The sequence below is a fragment of the Cornus florida genome, unplaced genomic scaffold, assembly GCF_030987335.1.
Source record: "Cornus florida cultivar Cherokee Brave unplaced genomic scaffold, ASM3098733v1 CherokeeBrave_3.0.0_Hap2_Chr02, whole genome shotgun sequence".
Classification (NCBI taxonomy): Eukaryota; Viridiplantae; Streptophyta; class Magnoliopsida; order Cornales; family Cornaceae; genus Cornus; species Cornus florida.
The window spans coordinates 99,215,285-99,240,874 of record NW_026775572.1 but is presented as its reverse complement, the minus strand read 5'-3'; the positions used below and the strand labels follow the sequence as shown (position 1 = coordinate 99,240,874).

At 41.4% G+C, this 25,590-nt stretch overlaps 1 protein-coding gene across 1 annotated transcript in view; it reads left to right on the top strand.

Moving 5' to 3' along the window:
• Positions 1–25,590, top strand: part of LOC132295496 (probable RNA-dependent RNA polymerase 1) — a 66,397-nt gene that overhangs the window by 25,527 nt on the left and 15,280 nt on the right. The window contains 2 exon segments of the mRNA XM_059793784.1: positions 3,367–5,243; positions 19,235–19,385. Of these exon segments, the coding sequence (XP_059649767.1) occupies positions 3,367–5,243; positions 19,235–19,385 (2,028 nt within the window).

The following is a 25,590-nucleotide window of genomic DNA, read 5'->3' as shown; positions in this document are numbered from 1 at the left end:
ACCTGTACCCTGGCATGCTCGTATCTCGGATGCAGAGCACCCAAGAACTCATAGATTCAATTCCTTTATACCATTGCATGAAATGCTTTAACATCAGTTGCAAACATAGTTATGTAGTCTTGGTAGTGATCTAACTCTTCCCATTTAACACGTAGAATCTGGTAATATATAACAAGAGTTTGGTCTTCCTGCTTGAATCTTGAAATTTGTTGTTGGAGTTTATACAGTTTTGTAAAATTACCAACCGAGGAATATGTATCTTCCATAGCCGTCCATAGCTTTTTAGCTGTTTTCACAAACAAAAACCCTTTGCTGATCTGTGGCTGCATGGACTTCTACAACCACATCATAACTAGTGCATTATTTGCACTCCACTCTTTGAATGTAGGGTCGCTCTTGGAGGGATACGTGACAGTCCCTTCGATATGGTCGATCATCCTACGACCAGTGATATGCATACGAGCAGATTGAGCCCACTCCATATAGTTCGTCTCATCTAGCCTAACAGTCATAATACAAAGGCTTGGATAGTGATCACTACTACCTCCCAATACTGGAGTCAGACTAGGAGAAAACCCAGCTTCTTTTGAAGTCACCTCTAAGCCAGACATTTTATCAAACAATTTCTGGGTATACAATCCTCAAAAACAAAAATAGCAATAAAATACGTAGAGAACCACCTCTCTAACAAACAAACTTCAACTAAAAAAATTACCGTCTTCTGGATGCATAAAAAAGCGACCGCACAGTCACCACACAAACCCTAGAAAGCAACAAAGTAGACCATATCAGAATCACGAACGACGAAAAAAAGCCGCTTTGCAAAACCCCGCGAACATAAAAAAAACATCGATTGAGACTGCAATAGCTAAAAATAAAAAATAAAAAAATATCAAGTTAGACCAATGAATGCCAAACTTCCAGCACTTACCAAGCCGATCCATGGATCCATGGTTTCAATTTTTCTCATCGACCTTGTTTATCTCCAAACACATGTACGTCTCAGTTGTTACCAAAATCGACATTTTCCTCATAAACTGGTTGCCTATTCAGTGGGTTTAGGTTGCGATTACCAGCAAGACGTCCATGATCATAGTCGTTGGGCAGCCTGTTGTTCTCGTTGTTAAGTTCTACCGTTGTCAATCTCGCCAATACTTGACGCATAGTTTCATGCATATCTAGTAAGGTTCGATTAAGGTTGGTCTAGAACTCAGTAAACTTAGCCCTCAAAAGAGCTACTCCATCACAATCGCCGTTGTTGGAGGGGTTGCTTCCATCTCTTGAACCGGCCATCAAAACAAAGGCGAATCTTGGATTCGGAACCTTGCTCTGATACCAACTAACGTAGCGGAAACGATAAAGAACATGGTTAAACCCTGTAATGCACAAAAAACATACTCACACGAGAGAAACTGAAATTATATTGATAATAATGATGTCTTCACACTTACATCTCTTGCCTTTATATAGGCAAGTCAAAAATAAAAAAATAAAAATAAAGCATGCGTAAAATAATATTAAAGGGGAAATCTGAGATTTGATGGAGCAAAATCCTTCTTAAATCTTGCAATGGAAAATAATATCTTTTATTGTTGGCAACTACACCAAATCTTCTTATTCATTTTCTGAATCCTCCTTAATTGTTGCAATGGAGAATAATATCTTTTATTGTTGGCAACTACACCAAATCTCCTTTTGACTTTTCCTTATTTATTTATTTTTTTACTTCTATTCTCCTTACCTTTTCAGCCTCCCTGATTTACAATGATCTTGTATGCTCAGATAATCATGAGCGAGTTGTTCTACATCACTACCAACCCTAAAACCTCTCAACAAACCCAAATCAATTGCCCTTGACATCATTCTGCTGAAAGCCTCCATCACAATAAGGAAAAGAAAAGGAGATAGCGGTCCCCTTGTCGTAATCCTCTTGAGCTACCAAAAAAGCCTGTCGGTGCTCCATTCACAAGGATCGAGAATCAAGCACTAGAGATACAAGATTCAATCCATTTCCTCCATCTCTCACCAAACCCCATCCTCTCTAAGAGGTAGAAAAGAAAGCTCTAACTAACATGATCATAAGCTTTCTCGATATCCAATTTGCATAGAACACCTGGAACCCCACAAATGAGTCTGCAATCTACACACTCACCAACAATAAGGGCAGAATCGAGTATCTGACGGCCTCCAATAAAAGCATTTTGAGAATCCGAGATGACAGTATCCAAGACACCCCTCAATCTCAATGCTAGGACCTTAGCAATCAATTTATAAATGCTCCCCTCCAAGCTGATAGGTCTAAAATCCTTGACATCAGACACTTCCCACTTCTTTGGAATAAGAGCAATAAATATTGCATTCAAACTTTTCTCAAAGTGTCCTTGTGAGTGAAAAGCAGAGAAAGTGCCCATGACCTCCCTCTTCACCACCTCCCAGCTTTCAAGAAGAAATTTCATCGAGAAAACATCCGGACCTGGGGCTTTATCCCCATTGCAGCTCTTCAAAGCCCTTAGCACTTCCTCCTTAGAAAGGCCTTTCTAATTTGACACCATCCAAGTCAGAGATAGAATCAAAATGCAAACCACCAAGCAAAGGTCGCCGTGTCTCTGTCTCCGTGAACAAGTTCTCAAAGAAAGCGGTAACCCCCCTACAAATATCCTCCTCCTTGGAGAGAAACTCCCTATCCATCGTGATTCTTCCGATATGATTACCCCTCCTGTGAGCATTTGCCAACCGATGAAAAAATTTCGTGTTTCTGTCCCCTCCTTAAGCCACAAAGCCCTGGATTTCCGTCTCCACAAAACTTCCTCTAATAAAGCAATCTCAGCAATTTCCGCCCGACACTCCACTCTTCTCTGTACCAAACCCTCATTAATGCTACCCTCCTCTTCCTTTCTGTCAATATTAGCAATCTCATTATTGAAGATTTTCCTCCACTGATTACCCTAGACAACAGCAATTGTACGTGGACTTTATCTACTAATTCGTATATTATTTTTTATGGATTAACCTATTTTGAAGAGCCTTCTTGAAAATAAAGACTTGGTTATATCCACTCATTACTTAGAGAGACTGCACCTTCCTTGACAATTATATCTGTTTCTAACAGAAGTTGGCATTCACAATATTTTTGATGCGTGTATGAAATAATCAGATGTCATTTTAATTATGTGTGCTGACTCAAAATTTGATATGATTTGTTTCATTGCCTTGGAAATTTGGTTTCTTTTATGCTTTCTATACTTTCTGTAGTTCATGTTATTGTTATTCTTCTCTTAAGGTGCACAATTGGTTCAATCTATGTTCTGCTTTTACATGAGAATTAAATTTGATCATGGGCATTTTTTCCTCCCCTCTGATTGCTAGTTGGCCGGTGCTCCTCGGATTTATGAGAAAGTTGAAGACACTGTTTTCATTTTTCATAAGGAAATTCCTGATGACCAATGGGTCAGGGCAACTGATTTTACTCCATCATGCTGTGTCGGGCAATCTTCTGCCTTATGTTTGGAGCTTCCGTATGGTGTTCAACTTCCAAACTTCAGTGAAAATTTTGCTTATTATAAAGAAAATGAAAGCCCCTTCATCTTAGAGAGTGGTTTTTCTTTTTCTCACAATTTGGAACTTGTCCCCGTCATTGGTCCTCCCCAAGGGCTTGAGTTGCCATTTAAAATATTGTTTAAGGTATGTTCCTTGGTTCAGCATGGATGTCTTCCGGGGCCATCAGTTGATACCAAATTTTTCCGGTTGGTTGATCCACAGAGAATAGACATTCAGTGTATAGAACATGCCCTGGAGAAGCTGTATAATTTAAAGGAATGTTGCTATGAACCTGTAAGGTGGCTCAATGAGCAATATGTAAAATACCACAAGTCTACGAAACTTCTTAAACCAACTGCCATTACTTTGGAGGATGGGTTGGTATATGTACGCAGGGTTCAAATAACCCCATGTAAAGTTTATTTCTGTGGTCCAGAGGTTAATATGTCTAATCGTGTGCTACGCAATTATTCTGAAGATATTGATAATTTTCTCAGGGTTTCTTTCATTGATGAAGAGCTGGATAAAATGCGTTCCACAGATTTATACTCCCGTATAACTTTAGCCAATGGTGAAAGAAAAACTGCCATATATGAAAGGATACTGTCAATTCTTAGGAATGGCATAGTTATTGGCAATAAGAAGTTCGATTTTCTTGCCTTTTCATCTAGTCAGTTGAGGGATAATTCTACGTGGATGTTTGCTTCAAGGACTGGTCTTACTGCTGCTAACATAAGAGAATGGATGGGTGATTTTCGTCAGATCAGAAATGTGGCAAAATATGCTGCCAGACTTGGTCAATCTTTCGGTTCTTCCACTGAAACTTTGACTGTTGGTTTGAATGAGAGAGAAATTATTCCTGATGTAAAGCTTTTAAGAGGTGGGATAGAATATGTTTTCTCTGATGGAATAGGTAAAGTTTCTTCTGACTTTGCGCAGAAAGTTGCTAATAAATGTGGCCTTAAAAGTTATACGCCATCTGCATTCCAGATCCGGTATGGTGGGTATAAAGGTGTTGTGGCTGTTGATCCCACATCGTCAAAGAAATTGTCCTTGAGAAAAAGCATGTCAAAGTATGATTCAGACAACACAAAGTTAGATGTTTTGGCTTGGAGCAAGTATCAGCCATGCTATCTGAATCGCCAACTGATCACTCTTTTGTCTACCCTTGGGGTTAATGATTGTGTTTTTGAAAAGAAGCAAAGAGAAGCTGTAGACCAACTGGATACTATCCTAACAGATCCATTAAGGGCACGGGAAGCATTGGAGTTGATGTCTCCAGGAGAGAACAGTAACATTCTAAAGGAAATGCTTTTGTGTGGTTATAAGCCTGATTCAGAACCATTTCTCTCAATGATGCTGCAAGTATTTCGGGCATCAAAATTGCTTGAACTGCGGAGAAAAACAAGGATCTTTGTTCCAAATGGAAGATCAATGATGGGATGTCTAGATGAAACTAGAACCCTAGAATATGGGCAGGTTTTTGTGCAATTTTCTGGATCTGGACGAAGGCACTATTATGAAAATTCCACTTTTATGTTCAGTGAGAGTGATTCGGACCAGTGTAATTATATTGTCGAGGGAGAGGTGGTGGTTGCTAAAAATCCATGCTTGCACCCAGGTGATGTTCGTGTCTTAAGGGCTGTAAATGTACCAGCTTTGCAACATATGGTGGATTGCGTTGTTTTTCCACAAAAAGGAATCAGGTAAAACATTTCATAATATCTCTTTCCCGATAATTTGAATCACTATGTACTATCAAAACTCAACTCGACAAGACCTTTTTCCAAGGGTTGGTTCCATGAATATTGTTTCACCACTCTGCTAAAATTTTATTTTGATGATGACAATGAGAAATTCTATGTTGATGTCTACTTGTTCTAGGGTTGATATAGAGTTAGTTACATAGTTTATATATGTTAAATCCTTAGCTGAATAAGAATTTTATAAATGTTTGTTTATTAAAAAAAGAACACAGATTTATTATAAGTTGAAAACATTTTAATAGATCTTTTTCCTAATTTAAATCCTCATATTGGGTAGATAATATTTTTCTCTGGTTGTTATTATTGACTGGTTTCTTCGGTCTCCCTTAACGTCAATTAATAGAAAAATAATGTCTCATGCACGTAGTAGTGTCAGAGAAGTGTAGGTGCTGATGCATGTTTGACATAGCTCGTTCTAGAAGTTACCATCCTTCTTGGGTTAATGTCAGTCTATGTCATATTCACCTTCAAACCTGACACCGTCTTGAAACATATAAGAATTCTGAAAAGATATCAAAACTGATCTTCCTCAGCTCCACAAAAATAATGCCAAAGCTTTGAATGCAAAACCTGACATATGGTCCCTTCCCGTTGTTCTCCATATCATCTCAATCCACTTGTGGTAGTGAAAAAGCCTCCAGGACACCATTGACAAGGACAATGAAGCATTGATTGTAAGGTTCTTAGAAAGAAAAATTTGCAGAAAAGTTGCATAGAATTTTTCTTTGTTTATTTTGATTTTGTACACACACTTTCACATGTGAGTGATAGCTCTGTGTATTGTCTTTTGATCATTGGTCTTAGAGCACCATTCCTAAGTCTAGACTCTAGAGAGATTAGACTAGTAGATTATCAAATTCTTTGCACGCGTTAGTGGAAGGAAAAACGATGTCTAATCATCTTGAGGTGATTACATTGTCGTAGGCCAGTGTTGGTGGTGATTCTGAAAGCTTTGGAATTGGGGTACACGGAGCTTTGAAGGTAATCAACGATAGGTAATTTTGAAGGTACTGAAATCGACGACTTGTGGGGAACAGTTTCAGAGGCATTGGTTGTAGTTGTGCTCTTTCTCGACAAAGTGTATTATTTGCCTGGCCATCAGTCTGCTCGGCTACTTCGCTCCTCACGAATCTGCCTCTCCAGTGACTTCTCACCCTTGTCTGCCCTGAATTGATCAGTTGATTAGGATGATCTTCTCTTTACTGAATTCTCAATCACATAGAGTATAATCTGTGGAGACTCTAGATTGAATAAATCAGAAATTTTTCTCACAAGGAATTTCTCTCTACTTGATAAGAGATGTTCAACCTTTTCTTAGATCGACTATAACCCCATATTTTATAGCGAATATAGGAGTCCTGCACGCTTTAGGTAGTTGAATTGTATTTTGAGAGAGTTAACAAAAATTCATGTCTGCTAGGTTAGCCTTTGGTTGAAGTCTACTGGACGCTCCTCAATTGATCGACAATTCAATAGAGGCATACTGGATTTTTATTTTTTTTATAAAATATTTTTTGGCAATTCTATCAACACATTCTGTTTTTGATAAATACTTTTCCTGGAACATCTCCGATCGGTTTACCATTTGATTGATGTCTTCTGAAAACCTCTCGATCGACCAACCATTCAATCGATGCAAAATGCTTTCTTGTTCAAAAACCAGTTTTGAAAACCATTTTTTTCAGAAATAATTTCAAAACTTATTTATGAGCCAACCAAGATCAAAATAGGTCACTTTACCTGTGCCCTAGATAAGGGATTAAGGTTGCGAATTTTCTACCGTGTTCTTTACAGTTCTGTGTCTGCCATGTCTGCTTCGAATGTCCTCGTATGACTCAAGAAACTTCGACACATCACAACACTAGTTTTGAGTAGGACTTTCCAACAAATGACTCATATACCTAATATTTTGTAATTGCTTTTTTGTGTTAATTTTTATATAAAACTGAAATTAAGTAAAAGGAGCAAATTAGATTTATTCAGCCCCTCTTGGTTTCAGATCTACAAATCTAATGGTCCTCTTGTGTTTGGAAGAAAAAATAATGGATGTATTAATGCTTCTGTTTCACTCCCTACCTCATGGAAATGATGCATCAGTAGCATGGCTCTTCTCGATGTGGAAGAAAGCCGTGGTCATGATGCTCTGGCCTACAGTAATGCTGCCAACAATTTTCTCAAAGTACTATCTCTCTAACCTAAACCTACTGTCCCTCCAAAGAGATTGTAATTGTAGCCCTTTCAAACAATAGTCTTCCATATTCAAACCGTACATGGAGTTGCAGGTTTCTGTTGATTTAAGCACCCAAGGAGATTTTTTTATTATTTATTACTTTTTAAATTTTTTATGTTTTTCCCAATGATTGAGGAAAGGTGCCTAATTCAATGTGTGTGACATCTTTAATTCAGGATGCAAATGCCTTCACTTGTGGTGGGTACTCTAGGTACACAAGATGGAAGTTGGAGTACTGAAATCAATGTCATGTCGCGTATGTTAATCACCATCTACTCTAAAAGCTTAAGCTATTAGAGAGGGTGTAACTTCAATATATAAATACTTCAACACACTCCCTCATGTGTGACCTTCTTTTGGTCTAACACATGTTTAAATTTTAATTATCAGGGTGAGGTTGAGGTTTGAACGCATGACGTTACCTGCTCAGATACCATGTTAATCATAATATACTCAAAAAGCTTAAGTTGTTAGAGAGGCTGTAACTTCAATATTTAAATCATTCAACAGCATGCATAGAATCAACTCTCAAATTTGAGCAGGTACAGCTTCCCGTCCTTGTCTTTTGTGCAGTTTGCTAAAGGTATACTAATGGGTTGTAGGATTTTCCATGCTACCTCAGTCTTCTAGCACCACCCAGAATTAACCCGACCCATGTAGATTATCAACCTAGTTTTTTGGTCTGCAACCTAAATTTGTTTCTTTAAGTTCCTTACTAACTAAAAGTGGTTCCAATCCAATCTCTAAGTTTCATAAGAAAAATGTGGAATCAGCAAAAGGGAAAAAATTCATAATTCCTTTGGATATCTAGTGTTTAGTGGGTCATTTTATTGATAAGAGGAGATTGTCTCTCGATCTTGTTAAATTTTGGGCTACGAAGCTATGGCAAGGAATTGAGAATGCCTTGACTTTAGATCATGGAATTTTCTCTCTTCAAATTTGGCAGGAAGAAGAAGTGAAGAAAATTCTTGAAGAGAGTCTTACTATTTCAGGCAAGCTTTTAATTGTGAAGAAATGGTTCCTGAGAATGCAGTTATCTTAGTGCGATCTTTCATGCATTTCAGGTTGGGATTTTTGTAATATTCCATTGGAGCTATGGGTGAGGATGGCCTTAGCTATACGCTTGTCAAAAGAAGAGAGGATGGCCTTAGCAATATAACTAGCTTTAGGAAGGGTTCACACATTGCTCTGCCCCTAATGAGAAGGGTTTGGGAAGTTATTAAATGGGATGAGGGCAGGTTGGGTATAAAGGAATTTGAACCCGGTTTGGGATGGGGTCGAGTTTAGTGTTAAAATGCCCTGTCTTGTCCCGATTATATAAGTAAATTACTCTAATGCTTCTATATTATATCAATATTATTAAAATACCACTCTATATATAATCTCTTGTAGGTCAAACCCTTAAAACCCCAAGCAGCCCTCATTTGTCCTTACTCCTTCTAGTCATCCCCCTTTCTCGTGATATCCTCACCAATGGCAGTAACTACTATGCCCTCTACCTTGAACCCTCATCAATTGTCTCTTCCTTCCCTCGTGACCTTGATTTGTATGGTTTTTGTCCAAAACCATGGATGCATGCGTGGATCCGTCCAGAAAACTTCCTCTTTCTAACCTTCTCTCTACTTCACAATTTCAACATCAGTAAATCTCTCTCTTTCTCTCTCTTTTTTTTTTTTTTTTTTTTTTTTTTTCCCTTCAATCTATATAAGCATACACATTTGCCGCCCCATTCCAAACTTGCCCTGTTTGCCATCCCTAGAGAGCGTTGTAGGCACTGTTTATTTTCTTGATGAGCACATTAGGCTCAAGATTAGACTTTCATATGCTTGAATATGCAATGAAGTGATTCTAGAGCTTCTGAAATCCTTCATTATTGATCTTTAACATGGTGAACCCTTTGAGTTAAGGCTTGAGACTCCACGGAAGCCGCGACAATATATAGATTGTTAACTCTTGTCCTTTAAGGGTCTAGGTAAAAATCAAGAACATTTTTAGGAAATGAAGGGTGGGATTGTCAAATTTCAAAGGATTGATGGGAAAGGTAAGCAAGAAGGGTAAGCAGGTAATCAAGGTTCAAGACAATACTTCCACTTTGCCATCTAATTCTCTTGAGTTTCTCTCTCCTATTGAGGTGCAAACTTTATTGGAGAATATCGTGAATCACCCAACCATAAAGAAGGGACTAGCGGTGATTTAGTTAAGACTTCTACAACTAATGAGCCCAAGGGTGATAGTTGTGATCCAAGGGTAATGTTTTGGTGTTCGGTCTTTCTATAGGTGCATTACGGAAGCCCATGGGGTGTCTTTCCCATGGAAGGCTATTTGGAGATCTAAGGCCCCTCTCAAAGTGGCTTTTTTTGTGTGGACTTCGGTTTTAGGGAAGATCTTAACCCAGGACAACTTAAGAAGGAGAAGACAGGTAGTGGTTAATTGCTGTTACATGTGTAAGAGAGATGGGGAAACGGTTGATCACCTTCTTCTGCATTGCCCCATGGCTTGGGATTACTGGGTCTTACTGTTGAGTTTGTTTGGGGGGTTCAGTGGGTTATGCCCAAATCCCCCAGAAATTTGATTGAGGCTTGGGGAGGTTGTATAGTGGGAGCCCAAGTCCGTGATTTTTGAAGGGTTACGCCTCTTTGCATTTGGTGGTGTTTATGGCTTGAAAGAATAGGAGGTCCTTCGAAGGAAAGGAGACTCCTATGGGGGAGTTCAAATTCTCTATTATTAGCACTCTGTTTTGTTGGGTTATAGGGAGATATTGTAAATCCATGGAGGAGATAGTTGATTTTTTAGACTCTCTGAGAGTTTAGAGGCCCTATAGGCCTTGTGTATTTTCTAAGGGATGCGTTCCCTTATTGAACGCTTCTTTATACAATCTTTACTTAAAAAAAAAAAAAAAAGGGTGATAGTTGCGAGGAGGCTTGTAGTGATGTCGATAACTTTTTCCATGAGGAAGATGGTGACAAGGAGGTTGAGATTATTGATATTGTGGATAAGAATTTGAATCAGTCTTAAGCCCGCTCGCGAGAGGATGATGGCTCTTAGCTCTAGTTATTTAGGTAGTCCAGTTACTCAAGAGCAACCAACTAGTTCATGCCATTGTGAGCACACTTCTATTGTCTCATTGGAGAGAACTCCTAATTCTTAGGGTCACAATGTGTCCTTATTACTTATCTAGTTGAGTTGGTTGACGACCTCCACGAAGGGCCTTAAACTTTGGGTTCTCCAAGGAAGGGACTTCTTTTCTTCCTTGTCTCTCTGCTTAACCAAGCTGTTCGGTTAGATTACATAAACCTGCTATCCCGAATTAGTTTGTTGTTTCTTATCTTGAGAAGCAAGATGCTGTGTCATTTATTTTCCTAACCTCTTAGGGTGTGACTGAGTCCACTACTCCAACCTGTCACCAGAGTCCTAAACTCTGGTGAAATCATCTGCTACTTTTCTTGGCGCTCCTCTTTCCTCTCTTGTGTTTTGCTTTTAGTGGCTTTTTATTATTTCCTTGTTCTCATTTGGCTGCTTTCATGAGAGCCCTTGATGGACAGAAGCTGTCGTTTTTGGAGGTCGCAAGCCTCCCTCGTCTGGATCTACAAGGAGAGGTGGAGTGTGTATCTTCATTCAGAGGGCATGTGTTTAGGGTAGACAATCACATCACTTCCACTCGCGAATTAATGCTTTAGTCTTGCCTTGTTGGGAGATTTGACAGTGATGTGGGTCTTTGGAGGAGATTGAAGAGTGGGCTACGAAGGCATGGAGGATCTCTTGTGGGTTTAGGGTTTCTTCTCTGGCCGATGGTCTTCTGCTGTTCCGATTCTCTTTGATTAAGGAGGAGTAGAAGGTTCTTGATAGAGGAAAGAAAACATGGGGCGTTGCACAGCTGTTCATCTACCTATGGTGTTACAGGATTGGGTGTTTTGGGTTGAGAAAGAAGATTAATCACCGGAGAGTCGTTATGTACAGTCTTCCTCTGCATTTATGGGCTCAGAAGCTGTTTGTTGCAATTGGGGATTTATGTGGAGGATTTTGGGATGTTGAGGCGTAGGAAATTAGCGACACAGAGAGGATTGTTGTTATTATGGTTGAAGGTGGCGATATCCCCAAGTCCATCATCGTGGAGGACAGGTGGTGGGCCTTCATAATTTCATTAACAGAAGAAATCGCTCCTTCCCTTATGCAGATGTCCAAGTCCTGCGCTGGAAGTGAAGGTTTGAGGCCACCTGTGGTGTCGGAAAGAAGGAAGCGACCGTTTTGCAGGCCTGGGACTAGCCTGGGAGTGTGCCGGAGGTTCAGAAGATAGATCTGCAGGACTGCCGGACTTAAGGACAAGGACGCGTGAAGCTGAACGCTCCAAAGGCGAGTGGGATTGGGATGTTAGCGGGACACTTGGTTAGCGGATAGCTGCCTCCCGTTGCAAGCGGATGATAGTTGCTTCTACACGCGAAGAGGCACGTGAGAGTAGGGGATATTTGAGTTCTGCATCTGATGGGCCTGGTGAGATTGGGCCTAGACAACGTGGGCATTTGCAGATTGGTTTGTGGGTTGACAGAGCTTCAGAAAGTTGGGTCGGGTGTGATAGGCCTAAGTCATTTGGGCTAACTTCTTATCCTGGGCCTTCACTTGCTAAGTCCAAACACAAAGACATAAAAGACAGGGTGGTGAGTTGGGGCCAAACAAGTGCTTAACTGTTTCTATCAATGGATTGCAGCCCAGCCCAACTTCTGTTAAGGTGCCCAGTAAGGTTTCTCAAGGCCATATCTATGATTCGGCACAGCTAAAGTCGGACTTGAGGTATTGGTCATGATCGGAGAAGGAGCATTAGGCAAAAGTGACTGTGAACAAGAAGAAGGGTGCTGGTTTGATATCGAAGAAGTTTCGGCACGGTGAATGCTGTTAGAACTTGCTCTCTAGTAATAGATTTGGACCGCTTTAGTCGGGATCTGTGTGTGATGTTGAGCATGGTAGCTGTTCATCTATCAAGGAAGATTGTCAATCTTCGTTTAAATTGCATCAGTTCGGTAAAAGATGGACTAGAAAAGACAAGCAAAAATGGGTCGTCCGCAAGGTTATTCATTCTGATCCTGGTATGTACCCTTCTTCCTTTTCTCGGAGCTCTCTTTCTGCTCTTTTTTCTTCTACTCCTTCTTGTGGGGTGTTGAGGAGCGAGGTGGGGTAGGATTTTGATGGGATGTCGTTGATGTCTCGGATGTCATCCCCAGTGGTGGAGGTGGACTCCGTAGATGAGGCGATTGATACGGATTTTATTGGGTATGGGGCTTTTGGGCTGTCAGAAAGGGATGGGACGGTAAGTTTGCTTGTTGATGGGGGTATTGATCGGACCTATGTAGGGCATGATGAGTTTTGCTCTGATTTCTCCTCTTCCATTCAGTATGGTACGTCTGGGGATGATTTGGGTGGGCTGGCCGAGCCTCATCTGGCAGAGAGGAAGGAATAAGTGTGTGTTTACCCAAAGGTGATGTTCTGGAGACACCTCAGATGGTTCTTTTACCCAAAAAGATGACAGTTTGCGTTGGCAAGGATATCCGTATTACCCTTATGCTGCGTTTGGTGTGCAGGAATGGAATGCTTATTCCAACCATTCCTTTGTTTGGTATGCAATTTAAACTTGGAATGGTCATTCCATTGGAATGAAAATCTATTCCACAACTAAACCTATGGAATGGCCATTCTATTCCCAAGTAAATTTTTTTAAAAAATTCAACTTCCCAGAAAACCCTCATGTTCCAAGTCCAAAAGTTACCACTACCTTCCACCACCACCACCACCGCCTTTCACCACCACCACCACCACCCACACCGCCACCGACTTCCACGTCTACCACCGCCTTCTACCACCATCGACTTTCACCACCGCCCACCTTTTTCCACTATCACTGTCGTCACCGCCATCACCTTTCACCACCGCCTTTCACCACAACCACCACCTTCACCACCGCTACATTCCACCGCCGCCGCCACCACCGCCTTTCACCACCACTACCACCTTCCACCACCACCACCACCACCACCACCACCATCACCAGCTCCTTTCACCAACGCCATCGCCACCGCCACTGCCTTCCACCACCACCGTCGTCACCGCCTTCCACCACCACCACCACCACCTTCCACCACCACCACCACCATTGCCACTGCCTTCCACCACTACCACAGTCACCTTCATTGGCTTCTACCACTGTCACCTACACCATTATCTCCTTCCACCTCCACAACCACACTACAACCACCGCTTTCCACCACCACCACTGCCGCCTTCCACCTCCATCACCACCGCCGCCTTCCACCATTGCCACCACCTCTGCCTTCCTACACCACCACCTAAACCACATGCTTTCCACCTCCACCACCATCCACTACTGCCACTGACACCATTTATTTTTAAAATTTTTTTGGAAGAATGTCTTTTTGTTAATTTAATTTATTTATTACTAAGAGGGATATTTTGGGGAACTCAATTAGAAATTTATTCCATTCTAAATTTTAAATTGATCCAACCAAATACTAGAATGGTTATCATCATACCATTCCTACACATTTCATGTTTACAACCAAACAATAGAATGAGAATGGTCATTCCATTCCATTCCCACTTGCATTCTATTCTATTTCTGCACACCAAAAGCAGCATTAGTGATGAATCAACTACTTTGTTGGTCCAGGAATTGCAAAAGCACAGGTTTTTGTCTGATGAAGTGCTCACTAATGATCCGGATTCTTACCTTGATGTATAGGAAGGAGGGGTGGACAGTGTAGTTGACTGAGGGGTGGACAGTGTAGTTGACTGGATGTCCAGTGTTGATGAGGCGATGGAGCCCGAGGGAGGTGATGTTGATGGGAGCAGGGTAGGTCTCTTGACATGATCTTGTGGGCAGAGTAGGGTCACCCAAATCTGGGGATGGTTGATCCACCGGCAGTTATGAGACCGGAGGGTATGGACAGTGATATTGTAAGGCAGGATTGTGGTGATATTGGTAAGGAATGGGTTATGGCAAATATCGGGGTCACTAGCGAACTGTTGGGTGTCTCTTGCAAGGGCAGTCGGGATTAGGCCTTATCGATTCTTCATGCTACGGTGGAGGGGAGAGAAGGGGAGATGAAAAAGATCTCTAGAAGGGGGAGTAGAAGGAAAAAGAATCCCCCCTCTTGGAGAGGGGAGAGGGAGCTGAGAAATCTTTTTTTAAGACGTGAACTATGAAAGGAAGATTTTTTTTTTTTTGGGGGGGAGGGGGGGGGGGGGGGGGGTATGGGGGGAGGGAGGGGTAAAGGAGAGGTGGGTGTTAATATTCCCTATGAAGCTACGAATTTTATTTTGGAATGTCCGTGGTCTCAATGACCCGAGCAAGCGGAAGGTGGTGAAGTTGGCAGTGAGAATGGGGGTTCATTTGGTGTGCCTTCAAGAAACGAAGATTGATTCAATGACCGAAACAGTGGTTGAGAGCCTTTGGGGAAGTAGGTTCGTTAAGTGGGAGGTTTTGGATTCTTTAGGGGCCTTTAGAGGCATTCTTCTCATGTGGGAGAGGAGATGGATGGCTGGATATTTGGAGGGGGCGTTTCTCTATCTTTTGCTTTTGTGATGGAGGAGGATGGCTTTTCTTGGGCCTTTTCTGGTGTGTATGGTTGGTGGATGGTTGTGAAAGGCTTGCACTGCGAGAGGAGCTTAGTGTGGTGAAGGGGTTGTGGTCTCTTCCATGGTGTGTGGCCGGGAATTTCAATGTGGTTAGGTCCTCATCGGAGAGATCTACAGGTGGTCAATAGACTCCGGCTATAATGCAATTTTTGGAGTTTATTGATGGACATCAGCATATTGACCTTCCATTGGAGGGAGCTACTTTTACATGGTAAAGGTGCCCACTCTTTCCCGCTTGGATAGATTCTTGATTTCTGGGGAGTGGGAGGAGAAGTTTCCTGACACAGTTCAGGCTATTTTGGCTAGGGTGATGTCGGACCACATTCCTTTGGTTTTGGATTGTGGAGGATTGAGACCTCGTTGTCCTCCATTTAGACTTGAGAGCATGTGGCTTAAAGCGGTTGATTTTCAGGGGGAAATTGCGGTCTTGGTGGGAGGAGGACATGGTGATGGGAACGTCGAGTTTTTATTTTCTCAGGATGGAACAAGGAGGTGTTTGGTAATCTAGAGTGGAGGAAGAATAGGGCCCTCGTTGACATTGTTGAGATTGATAGATTGGAAGGGGTGGGTGGTATTGTTGAGTCTCAACATGATAGGAGAGTAGCTTGTCAGGCAGAGATTGTTGAGATTGTGGTTATGAAGGAAATTTTGTGGTGACAGAAATCTCGGGCTTTGTGGCTCAAACAGGGAGACCGTAATACAAAGTTTTTTCATAGAACTGCTAATGCCCATAGGAGGGGTAATCATATTGGGCGGATTTGTGTGGACGGAACGGTGTTGAGTATGGAGGAGGAGGTGCGTAGGGGGGTCGTTTCTTTCTACCAGAGGCTTTACTCTGAGCCTCTACGATGGAACATGGCTCAATGGCCTTCATTTTGACTCTATATCAACTGTGGATAGGGATGGGTTAGAGAGTTCTTTTACAAAGGAGGAGGTTTTGAAGGCTTTGAAGAGTTGTAATGGTGACAAAGCTCCAGGTCCAAATGGTTTCACAATGAGGTTTTTATTGAAGAGCTGGGAGGTGGTTAGACAAAAGGTTATTGGCACTTTTCATGAGTTCCATTCTAATGGGAGGTTCGAAAAGTCGTTGAATGCATCTTTTATTGCTCTAATTCTTAAGAAGGGTGGTGCTTCTGACGTTAAGGGATTTAGACTAGTAAGTCTAATTGGGTGTATCTATAAGCTTATCCTTAAAGTCCTTGCGTTAAGATTGAGGGAGGTTCTGGACGAAGTTATCTCTGTATCTCAAAATGCGTTCATTGGGCAGACAAAACCTAGATTCCGCTCTCATTGCCAGTGAATGTGTGGATTATAGCTCAGTAGCGATGTTCCTAGAGTTCTGTGTAAGCTTGATATTGAGAAAGCCTATGATGTTTGCTGGAATTTTTTGTTTTATCTGTTAGAGAGGATGGGTTTCGGAGAGAGATGGAAGAGATGGATCGACGCGTGCGTTTCCTCTGTCAGATTTTCTGTGTTGGTGAATGGGTTTCTATCCGGGTTTTTTTTGGAAGTTCTCGTGATTTGAGGCAAGGGGACCCACTCTCCCCATTCCTGTTCATTATTGTTATGGTGGCTCTTAGTAGGTTGATGAGAAGGGCTATGGATTTGGGATTTATCAGGGGCTTCAGGATTGGTCCAGTTTCAGTTCAACAGATGGAGATCTCTCACCTACTTTTCGCAGATGACACTCTGGTTTTCTATGAGGCAGATGTGTCCCAACTGAGATATTTGAGATGTGTCCTGGTCTGCTTTCAGGTAGTCTCAAGTTTAATAGTCAACGTGGGCAAGAGTGTGCTAGTTCCTGTGGGGGAGGTTCAGGAGGTGGCTTCTCTTGCGGCGGTTTTAGGGTGTGGGATGAGCTCCTTCCCTATTTCTTACTTGGGCTTGCTGTTGGGTGATTCGTCAAGGAGGGTGGGAAGTTGGGACCCGGTGATACAGCGTTTCGAGAGAAGGTTAGCTGGGTGGAAAAAGCAATATCTTTCAAAGGGAGGGAAAGTTACTTTGGTGAAAAGTACATTCTTCAGTCTTCCAACTTATTTTCTTTTGCTTTTCTAGATCTCATCCTTTATTGTTGGAAGACTTGAGATGCTTCAACGGAACTTCCTCTGGGGCGGACGGGGGGAGGAGTTTAAATTTCATCTTGTCCAGTAGGAGCAGGTATGCAGGCCCTTTAAGTTAGGCGGTCTTGGGATTAGGAGATTGGCTCCTTTCAACAGAGCACTCCTAGGCAAGTGGTTATGGAGATTCGGTAGCGAAAGACATAGGTTATGGAGGAAGGTTGTTTCATGTTGTTTTGGGGAGGAGAGAGCGGGATGGTCATCTAGGCCGGTCAGATCTGCTGTCGGCGTGGGGGTGGGGAAATCTATTGGGGAGGGATGGGATGAGTTCTCTAAGCATATTAGATTCAGAGTTCGGGAAGGAAGGGACGTCCAGTTTTGGGAGGATACTTGGTTCGAGGATCGCCCATTGTCTTGTATGTTCCCAAGGTTGTTCAGGATTGCTGTTGATAGACATGCTTTGGTAGCTGACTGTTATCGACTCGATAGCGGTAGGTTGTCTTGGGATGTGCGGTTCTGGCGATCCTTTCAGGATTGGGATTTGGACGACGTCACTGGCTTGCTGGACCTTTTGTATAGATAGGAGGTGGATGGTACTGGTTCGGATTCCTTGACTTGGGTGCCTTCTTCGCAAGGGACTTTTCAGGTCCGTTCCTTTTTTCTCTACCTCTTCGGGTTTCACGGTTCCAATTTCCCATGAAAAACGGTTTGGCATTCGAAGGCTCCTTTTAGGGTGGCCTTTTTTGTTTGGACTGCAGCTTGGGGCAGGATCTTGACTTTGGATAATTTGAGAAAGAGAAGACAAATCATAGTCAACTAGTGTTGTCTATGTTAGAATGATGGAGAGTCTATGGATCACCTTCTTTTGCATTGTCCCGTGGCTCATGATTTTGGAGTCTTATTTTGGGTCTGTTTGGCGTCCAATGGGTTATGCCCCGGACTTCATGGGATTTGATTGACGTATGGAGGGGCCAAAGGGTGGGGGCTCATGCTCGTGACTATTGGAGGGCGACCCCTTTTGTGTTTGGTGGAGTCTTTGGAAAGAGCGGAATAAAAGATCTTTTGATGGGGAGGAATTCTCCATTGGGGCGTTGAAGTTTTCTATTATTTGTTATCTTTTTAGTTGGGTTAGGGGGAAAAATTGTATATCTTTAGATGAAATCTTGGACTTTTTGGGTTCTTTGGGTCCATCGGCTTTTTTGGTTTCGGTATTTGTATAGCTCTTGGGACGCGTTCCCCTTTTGAACGCTTTCTAATACAATTTTACTTGTCAAAAAAAAAAAATCTTTCGAGTTTCTTTGGGATCTTACTGTAAATTTCACTTTTTTTTGGCAATAAAATTTTACTAGGCAAAAAAGAAAAAGAAAAGAAGGAAAAATGAAACACAAGAAGCAAATGATATTAGTTCTTCTGTTAGCATTAGCAATGCAATGAAAGAATATTATTGCTGTGAATTCCTTTCAGCTTTCGCCACGTACTCTTTTTTTTTTTTTAATAACATGAATACAACATGTTATTTTATATATGTCCAATAAAATGGATTTTGCTACATCGTAGATTATCCTACAATATATGTTACGTAACAATATTAGCAACCTTGAATTTGCTTCTGCTGCCAACACCAACGTGGTAGAAGCTGAATGATGAATGGGCTATATAATTACCAATGGGTTAGTGGCCTAGCGGTATCAGCTTCTTACTTCCCAAATGGAGGTCAGAGGTTCAAGTCTCAGAAGAGACAAGTGTGTGTGAGTACCAACTAGGAAAAAAAAAAAATGGGCTATATAATTATTTTCTTTGTTTAAGAGGCTCAAACATTATATTTTCGATGTTCGTAATTGGGACACTTTAAATTAGTTGTAATTATTTTGTGATGTTATTTAATGACTATCGGTTACATTGATTTGATTTCTTCTTGCTTCTCCCATGTTTCTAGCAGATGGTTATTTGTAGTTTTCTTTTCTGTTGAATATTGACCAACATTAGTTCAATTTTGGTAACAGACCTCATCCAAATGAATGCTCTGGTAGTGATTTGGATGGAGACATTTACTTTGTCTGTTGGGATCCTGATATGATTCCACCCCAGCAAATCCAACCCATGGATTATACCCCAGCACCAAGTATAGAGTTAGATCACGACGTTACAATTGAGGTATTGCTGTTTCTCTTGATTACATTTTTGAAGCAGTTTTGAAGCTAGTCATTTCTTTCCTATCACATGTTCTTCATGTGGGTTAATATATCTTAACTGCACATGAATTAGTATCTGTCTTTTTGTTTTTGTTAATTGCCCCTTCTAAATTTAATCAAGAATTAGCATATTACCTTTGAAATTTTTATGTTGATGTGATATTATATATGTGTGCGCGCGCGCGCGTGTATAAAACATACATATTGAAAGGCTGAAATATTGTATGAAATTGTGGATAATCTATTGCAACTTGCTTATTATTCAATGCACAATGTAGTTGCGATTTTCACTTTAATTGATTAATCAAACATCACCAAGAAGTCAAATAAGCAGTAAATAATATAACCACAAAGCAACAAAGAGACTCGAGATAATTTTGTATGGAAAATCGAAACTCAAAAAACCACAGGTTCTGATGTAAACAGCTGTAAGAATTATATCTCCCCAAAATGATTGGAGAACATTCATGCATGCCGATGTAGATTGCTCTGGCTAAGTCAAGGATGTGGCGATTCTTTCTCTCAGAACGGCCATTCTGTTGAGGAGTTTAACACTAGCCATCTGATGCTCAATCCCTCATCCTGTACATAACCGTTGTAACTCCTTATAAGTGTACTCTGAAACCTGGTCAGATCTGAATTTTTTTAAGGTACGACCATATTGAGTCTAAACCATTGTAATAAATTTTTAAAAATGGTGTACACCTCATTTTTTATTTTCATAAGATAAACCCATGTAATACGATTATGATCATCAATAAACAACACGAAATATCGAAATCCAAGACTAGAAGTAACTGGGCAAGGACCCCACACATCTAAATGAACAAGATCAAAAGGTGTTAAAGCAGATTTATTACTATTAGCAGGATAATTGGAACGAACATGCTTGGCCATATGATATGTCCCACAGGATAAATTCGACACTGCTACGTTACAAAATAAGGAAGGAAATAAATGCTTTAAATAACCGAAAGAAATATGTTTTAAATGCATGTGCCAACACATAAGCTGGGCTTTATTAGATGAAACAAAATTAGAAAATGAAGCTAAATGTGCTTGAGGTGACAAAGGAGCATCCAACAGGTATAGACCGTCCACTTCATGCCCACTCCCAATCGTCTGTTTCGACACCATCTATGAACAAGCACATGCGTTACTGCTCCGGTATCTCTGGGATCTCCACCATCAAGTTGGAGTACTCTGTCACATACTCCCTTATGCTGCCCTTCTGCTTCAGGCGCCTTAGGTTGATCATAGCGAGGTCCTCGATGCACTTGGGGTAGAACTGCCTCTTGAACTCCTCCCATGTGTCAACCGCTCTTGCGCCCCTACCTGTGAAGCGCTGTCTCCACCATAGAGCGGCAGTGTTTGTGAGGTACATAGTGCCTGTCTGCACCTTCTCCTCATCGTCTTTGATGTTCATGCACTCGAATTACTGCTCCATATGCCAGAAGAAGTTGTTAATCTGGCGTGCATTCCTTGCCCCATCATACTCCTTGGGCTCCAGTGCCTTCTTCTTCCTTGGCTTCACCACGACCTCACGCGCTTGGGAGAACAACTTCTTGCACTCAGCAATCTCCACGCGCATGTTGTTTACTCGATTATGCAAGTCCCTTTCCTTCTCTCGCGCCTTGATGGCCATGCTGTCGATCAGCTCATAGAGCTCTACAATCTTTCCTTCGAGCCTGTTGAACTTGGTCTCCGTGTAGACCAAGTGTGTGGCGAGCTGCTCCTCCAAGCTCTACTCCATGACGTGGACCTAGTGGTCTCCTTCGCTAACTATGTCTTACTCCAACAAAGCTCCTTGAAGAACCTGCTCTGATACCAACTGTCACAGGGTTAGAGTTTCAGCACCACTCTAGCTACTCCCGTGCGGCACCAAGACATTGCTTCTACTCTCGCAAGTACTTGGTCAGCATAACTCCCGTGCCCACCTTAGCCAATGCACTTCCCTTGTGTGCTTACTAGTGTAGTAGTGGCCCTCACCCTCACCTTCACTTGGCTTGCACACTCACACACACTAAGGCACTTAAGTTGGCAAGAAAAGAACACTTCTATTACTTCAAAATCCACTTTAGGACTTGATGGCTTCAAAATGAAGTTATACTCCTATTTATAGGCACCCCCATCCCTAATAGATGGCTAAGATGTATTCTAACCGACGGTGGAGATTGATTCTCTAGAATCTTCTCCCACCTTCTTCACACTTCCAAATATATCTACAAGTATCCATAACATTCTAGAACTCTCCATACTACTCCATACAACTCTCGAGAACTTTAGAACCTTCCACACACTTCTACAATATTCTACACATATCTAGAATCTTCCACACAACTCCAAATAACTCCGGAAGACTCTAGAAACTCCTCTAGCCATACAGTGTCTTACTCAGCGCCTGCGTGTCGCCTGCGTGGCGTAACCTATATACGCAAGGGCGTGACAATGTGCTCTTTTTATCTGTAAATACTATAGCTGTGAATCAGTGATTGATCTCATTCAAGCCTTTACATATTATTAAATCTCATTCAAGCCTTTACACAATTCTCTCATTTTTCTTCTTTTTATATTTCTACTTGGTATCAGAGCCAACACTTTTAAGCAGCCTTGCTACTTGTGCGATAGCTACCTTAGACTATTTGTGGCATCGTGTGACGTTGCCTACACATGTTTTTCTGTGTTGCTGTTTTGTAATCGAAAACAGGTATTTTTAAATTTTACAATTTCTTTTTTACTCTTCTAGGGTTGGGTAAATTGGGATAGTTGGTTTCCAACACCTAGAAGGGCTTGGGTAAAAAAAAAAAAAAATAGTCTACAAAGAGGTTCCGGATATTAAGAAGGAGGTTGTTTGGCTATATGTAAGCGGCAGCGCTCCTTAAAAAAAGTATGTATTTTGATTTTTCGGGAATGGTCTGAGGAGACATTGTAATTATTTATTGTTTGAGGAGACCCTTTGATTTATTTACAGAATTTGTGGTGTTTTTGGAGTTTTTTTATTGTCGTGTGACAGATTATGGCAGATTCAGGATCCTCGACTGTTAATTCTCTTGGCTCAAGTTCTGTGGGTGGTGGTGCCATTTTTCCCACCAACTCATTAGAAAATCCAGGACTTCAAATCACCACAGTGAAGTTGGATGGTTCCAACTTTTTGATTTGGGCATGGTCTGTAAAGATGTTCATTGGTGCAAAGGCAAGATTGGCTATATTATTGGTTTTGAGAAACAACTGAGTCATAGAAGGCATATCCACAGTGGTTTGCAGATTACGCTATGGTTATGTCTTGGCTAGTCAATTCGATGCAACCAAACATAGCTGTTGGCTATATGTTTATGAAGATTGCTAAGCAGATTTGGGATTCAGTTCAACACACTTATTCTCAGAGGTAGAATAATGCACGGATTTTCCAACTGGGGCGAGATATCACCAGGATTTCTCGGGGTGACTTGACAGTTTCAGGTTACATCGCCAAGCTTCATGCTATTTGGGAGGAGATGTCATATTATGATTCCTTCCACTCTTGGAAGGATCCAGATTATGCAGTTTTATATGCAGGGATTGTGGAGAAGAATGGAGTGTTTCAGTTTCTTTTTGGGTTGAACAACGAGTTTGAGTATGCTCGTGTTCATTTATTGGGCTTATCTTTATTCCCTACTCTTGAGAATGCATACTCCTATGTGTTATCAGATGAGAGCCGTCGGACTCATCCATTAGGTGTTGCTTTTGTTGATCGTTCTGCTATGGCAGTTCGGGTTCCCAGCCTTTCAAGAACTGCACCATCCAGTCAGTTCAGAGCTCTACCACCAGTCCTCCTTTGGGACGATAACGCGGACGATGTGACCATTGCAAAAAAATTGGTCACATCAAATCTCGTTGTTATGCTCTACATGGACTCCCACCGCAATAGAAACAACAGCCTCGATCCTCTACATATTCTATTACACAACCAGTCTCGTTGTCAACTCCCGACAACTCTACTTCTGGTCAGCTTGGCGCTTATCCTGCTGATACTCCAAGTGAGCAAAATCATTGGTTGGCTGATTCTGAGGGGGAGTTGTTGTCTGATGTTGGTCAGTATTAACGACTTGTGGGGAAGCTCATCTATATATTCATGACTCGACCTAACATTGCTTATGCTGTGAGTGTTGTGTGTCAATTCATGTATTCTCCTCGTACCGCTCACCTTGATGCAGCTATTCGGATCCTTCGCTACTAAAAAAGGGTGTTCGGGCAGTGGTATTCTGTTTGCCAATCATGGTCATTTACGTGTTGAGGAGGCTTGGATAGATGCTGATTATGCTATGTAGGATCAATTACAAATAGGAGGTCAACTTCGGGTTATTGTACCACTAGTGGTGGTAACTTGGTTACTTGGCGCAGTAAGAAGCAGGATGTTGTCTCTCGATCTAGTGCGAGGCAGAGTATAGGGCTATCGCTCTGGGGGTATGTGAGTTGCTATGGCTGAAAATCTTAATGATAGACCTATGCCTTCTAGTGTCGCTTCCGTGTTCACTATACTGCGACAACAAGTCTGCCATTAGCATACCAGCAAATCCCATTCAGCATGACAGAACTAAGCATATAGAGGTAGATCGTCACTTCATTCGAGAGAAGATCATCTCTGGTCAAATTTGCACTCCATTTGTCACAAGCTCTTAGCAGCTTGCAGACATTCTTACAAAGGGCGTCAGCAAAATTGTGTTTGAGAATGCATTGTCCAAGTTGGACATTTCGGATGTCCACGCACCAACTTGAGGGGGAGTTTTAGCATATATGATATCCACGATTTATAGAGTAACTTACCATAATAGCAGAGATTTGATTATGATATAGAATATGCCATAGAATATGCTTTAGAATATGTTGTGATTTGATTTAGTTTCCTTTCTTGTAATACGAGCATGTGCTCTTTTTATCTATAAATACTAGAGTTGTGAATGAGTGATTTATCTCATTCAAGCCTTTACATATTATTAAATCTTATTCAAGCCTTTACACAATTCTCTCATTTTTCTTCTTATAAGATTTCTACTAACACTGAATACCCATTTGCAACCAACAGTCTTTTCACCAGAAGGGAGATGTACAAGCCCCATGTTTCATTTTGCTGCAGAGCATCCATTTCTACCATCGTAGTGGACATCTAATTAGGTTTCTGGAGAGCCTCAGAGACATTTCTGGGAATGGAAATGGAATCAAGTTTGCCTAGAAAGGCTCGATAAGACCTTAAAAGACCATCATAAGAGATATACTGCAAAATAGGATGATCAATACTACAAGTGAATTCAAATCAATCAGGGAGTTTGTGGTCCCGAGTGGGATACCGAGACTCAGGAACAGGGTTAGGGAAATGTAAAGGAGAGAGAGGAGATATACCTGAACCTGTATCTAAGGAGGATGAATGGAGTGGAGGTGGAGCACGAGGGCGGCGAGAATATACCTGCAAAGTGGGTGAGGAAACCACAAGAGAAGACTCTTCTTGAAAAATATGAAGAGGACGAGCAAGAGGAGAAACCTCTTGATCGGGAGTATAGTTTCCTGCAAGATAGTGTTAGAACCATAAAAAGGGGTATGCTTATGAAAGGTGACATCAAGAGAGTGATACATGTGTTTATGTACAAGATCATAACACCGGTAACCTTTTGACATTGAAGAGTATCCTAAAAAGATACATTTAATGGCCTTGTCATCAAGTTTAGTACAAGAAGGGCTACGATTCTGAACAAAACATGTACATCCAACACCCGAGGCATGATGGAAAAAAGAGTAATATCAGGCTGAAGCACTTGTAAGGGGGCCTTACCATTTAAAATACTTTATTAGGGGTAAGATTAATGAGAAAAGTAGCTGTAAGAATTGCCATGCCAGTATGACTTTGGCACATTCATACCACTTAAAAGACATCGAACAACTGATATTAGTTGGCGGTTTTTACGCTCTGCCACACCATTATGTTTTGGGGTATATGGACAAGTAAGTTGATGATGAATACCCTGTTGGTTAAGTTGAGACCGAAACTCATTGGAAACATATTCACGACCATTTGTTAGACCTAATATTCCTAACAACAGTTTTATATTGATTTTTGATCATTTGGAGGAATTGAGTGAAAAAGGGAAAAACATCATATTTCTTTTTACGTAAATATACCCATGTGTAGCGGGAAT